This window comes from Octopus sinensis, linkage group LG24 (genome assembly GCF_006345805.1).
Source record: "Octopus sinensis linkage group LG24, ASM634580v1, whole genome shotgun sequence".
NCBI classification, from domain to species: Eukaryota; Metazoa; Mollusca; class Cephalopoda; order Octopoda; family Octopodidae; genus Octopus; species Octopus sinensis.
Window position 1 is genome coordinate 29,255,450 of NC_043020.1, and position 2,500 is coordinate 29,257,949.

At 42.2% G+C, this 2,500-nt stretch overlaps 1 protein-coding gene across 1 annotated transcript in view; it reads left to right on the forward strand.

Moving 5' to 3' along the window:
* The window catches only part of LOC115223830 (probable chitinase 10), a 54,938-nt gene that overhangs the window by 21,007 nt on the left and 31,431 nt on the right, over nt 1–2,500 (forward strand). Inside the window, exon 12 of the mRNA XM_036513103.1 lies at nt 858–940. Coding sequence (XP_036368996.1) covers nt 858–940 — 83 coding nt within the window. The remainder of the gene's footprint in view (nt 1–857; nt 941–2,500) is intronic.

Genomic DNA, 2,500 nt, shown 5'->3' on the forward strand with positions numbered 1-2,500 from the left:
TCGTCATCGTGGTGGTGATGGTGGTGGTTGTCGTCGTCGTCGTTGTCGTCATCACCGATCCATCCAGGTGGAATTTGTTGAGGCAGATTTTCTGCGGCCGGTTGCATGCCTTTCCTCTCGTCAACCACCTAGGTATACATTATCCCCCCCCCCCCCACTTTTTTTAAGATGGTAGTATAGGCTTTGAAAAAGATTTCGCTGCTACTTTCAACAGGTCGAGCAACTAGCACATAGAAGATTCTTGTAAGCTCTTCCTGGTAAAGAATCAATCAGCTTTTAAGCATCGATTTGATCGACTTCCCTCTTCTCTCAAGACATGCATGACCCAGGAGTGGCTGTGTGGTAAGTAGCTTGTTTACCAACCACATGGTTCTGGGTTCAGTCCCACTGCGTGGCATCTTGGGCAAGTGTCTTCTCCTATAGCCTCGGGCTGACCAAAGCCTTGTGAGTGGATTCGGTAGATGGAAACTGAAAGAAGCCTGTTGTATATATGTATATATATATATATATGTTTGTGTGTCTGTGTTTGTCCTCCTAGCATTGCTTGATAACCGATGCTGGTGTGTTTATGTCCCCGTCACTTAGCGGTTCGGCAAAAGAGACCGATAGAATAAGTACTGGGATTACAAAAAAGAATAAGTCCCGGGATCGAGTTGCTCGATTAAAGGCGGTGCTCCAGCATGGCCGCAGTCAAATGACTGAAACAAGTAAAAGAGTAAAAGAGTAAAAAAGACCCTGTGCCCGTCCTAGAGACCCTCCACCTCTCGGTATATTTCGGTAATGAAAGAACTTTACATTAACGCAACTTCTAAATTTGATTACAGCCAATACTGTTATATTTTGTGACTTTCTAGTAGCAGCGAAGGAATGGTCGTGCCATGGAAAGGCTGATGGTAAATATGTGGATCCAACGGATTGCAACTTCTACTACCAATGTTCGGTAGGTCTAACTTTCCACGAAAAGTGCGCATCAAACACGGGTTTCGATCCTCAAATTAACGAATGTAATATTAAATCCGCCCTCCCAAACTGCAAATAAATTCGTAATTTTCCCTCATTCGTTGTTTTGTTTTTGTTTTTGCTTTTTGTTTTGTTATTGTCATCAAGGCGACGAGATGGCAGAATCGTTAGCACGCCGGGTAAAATACTTAGCGGTATTTCATCTGTCTATACGTTCTGAGTTCAAATTCTGCCGAGGTCGACTTTGCCTTACATCTTTTCAGGGTCGATGAAATAAATACCAGTTATGCATTGGGGTCAATGTAATCGACTTAACACCTCCCGTACAGTTGCAGGCGTTGTGCCTATTATTGTTTAAGGGAATGAACTAGCAGAATTGTTAGCACGCCGGACAGAATGCTTAGCATATTTCGTCCGTGTTCAATTTCCACCGAGGTTGACCTTGCCTTTCATCCTTTCAGGGTCGATCAAATAAATACCAATGGAACACTGGGGGGCTCTGTGGTCGACTTCCACCGAACTTGCTGGCCTTGGGCTGAAATCTGAAAGGATTATTATTGTTGCTGTTGATTTACTCCAAGTCAAATCTCGATAAATCAGACTTATAACCAAAGGTACCGAAGCCATGGCATATCCTTTCGTCCTGGGACACAGCGTATCCGAAGTAGGGGCCTAGTATGGCCGAATGGTTAAGACGTTTGAATTACAAGCACGATATTCTCGATATTCCGGGTTCGATCTCGGTGAGTGGTATCTTAGATAGCTGTAATTGTCTGAAGTCTCAGATCGACCTATACCTATTGAGTGACACTGGGTGCATGGAAACTGTACAGAAGCCTGTCAGGTGATTTGTTCTTCTATCCTCAAGAGGTACAGCCTTGTTACACTGCGTGTTACACTGCATGTTACAATTACATTATAAGACAACAACACGGTGTCTGTGGAATGCTCAACGACTTATACGTTCCCTTTGATCCAGGAATAAGTATTCCGGTTGATCAAGCAACTGAATCCTCATCGTCGAACGACGGAGATCCAATGCTCCAGTACACAAATTCAATCTGTCTGTTTTTCTAAAAGAATTAAGAGTGATTTTACTGTTATTTCTTGTAAATTAAACAATGACTTTGGCTATTTTTGTTGGGTTTTTTTTTCCTGCAATTTTTGTTCAGTTGGTTTAACGCTTGGAGTGCCAGGGTTGGAACTGTAGGAAGATCGAGTTGGCTCAGGTGAAACGAGCCGACTCAACTTGAATGTTGTTTTGCAAGTAACAAATTCTTTAAAACTCCTTATTATGGTAAATTTGTCCCGGTATGGTAAGTAGACTCCATTCAAAACCCGTAACTGCTGAATCACGCGTGATTACGAAAGCCCAAACTTATTAAATGGCCTCGAAGTATTTATCAATCCCGATCTGTTGTAGAATATTTATTTCAATCTTGAATCTTTTCACGAGATAAAACTCTGGGAGTGACAAGAACACAATTCCTGTTGTCTTTCGAATTTTCGAGTATTTTTACTTTCATATTTAACAGAGAAT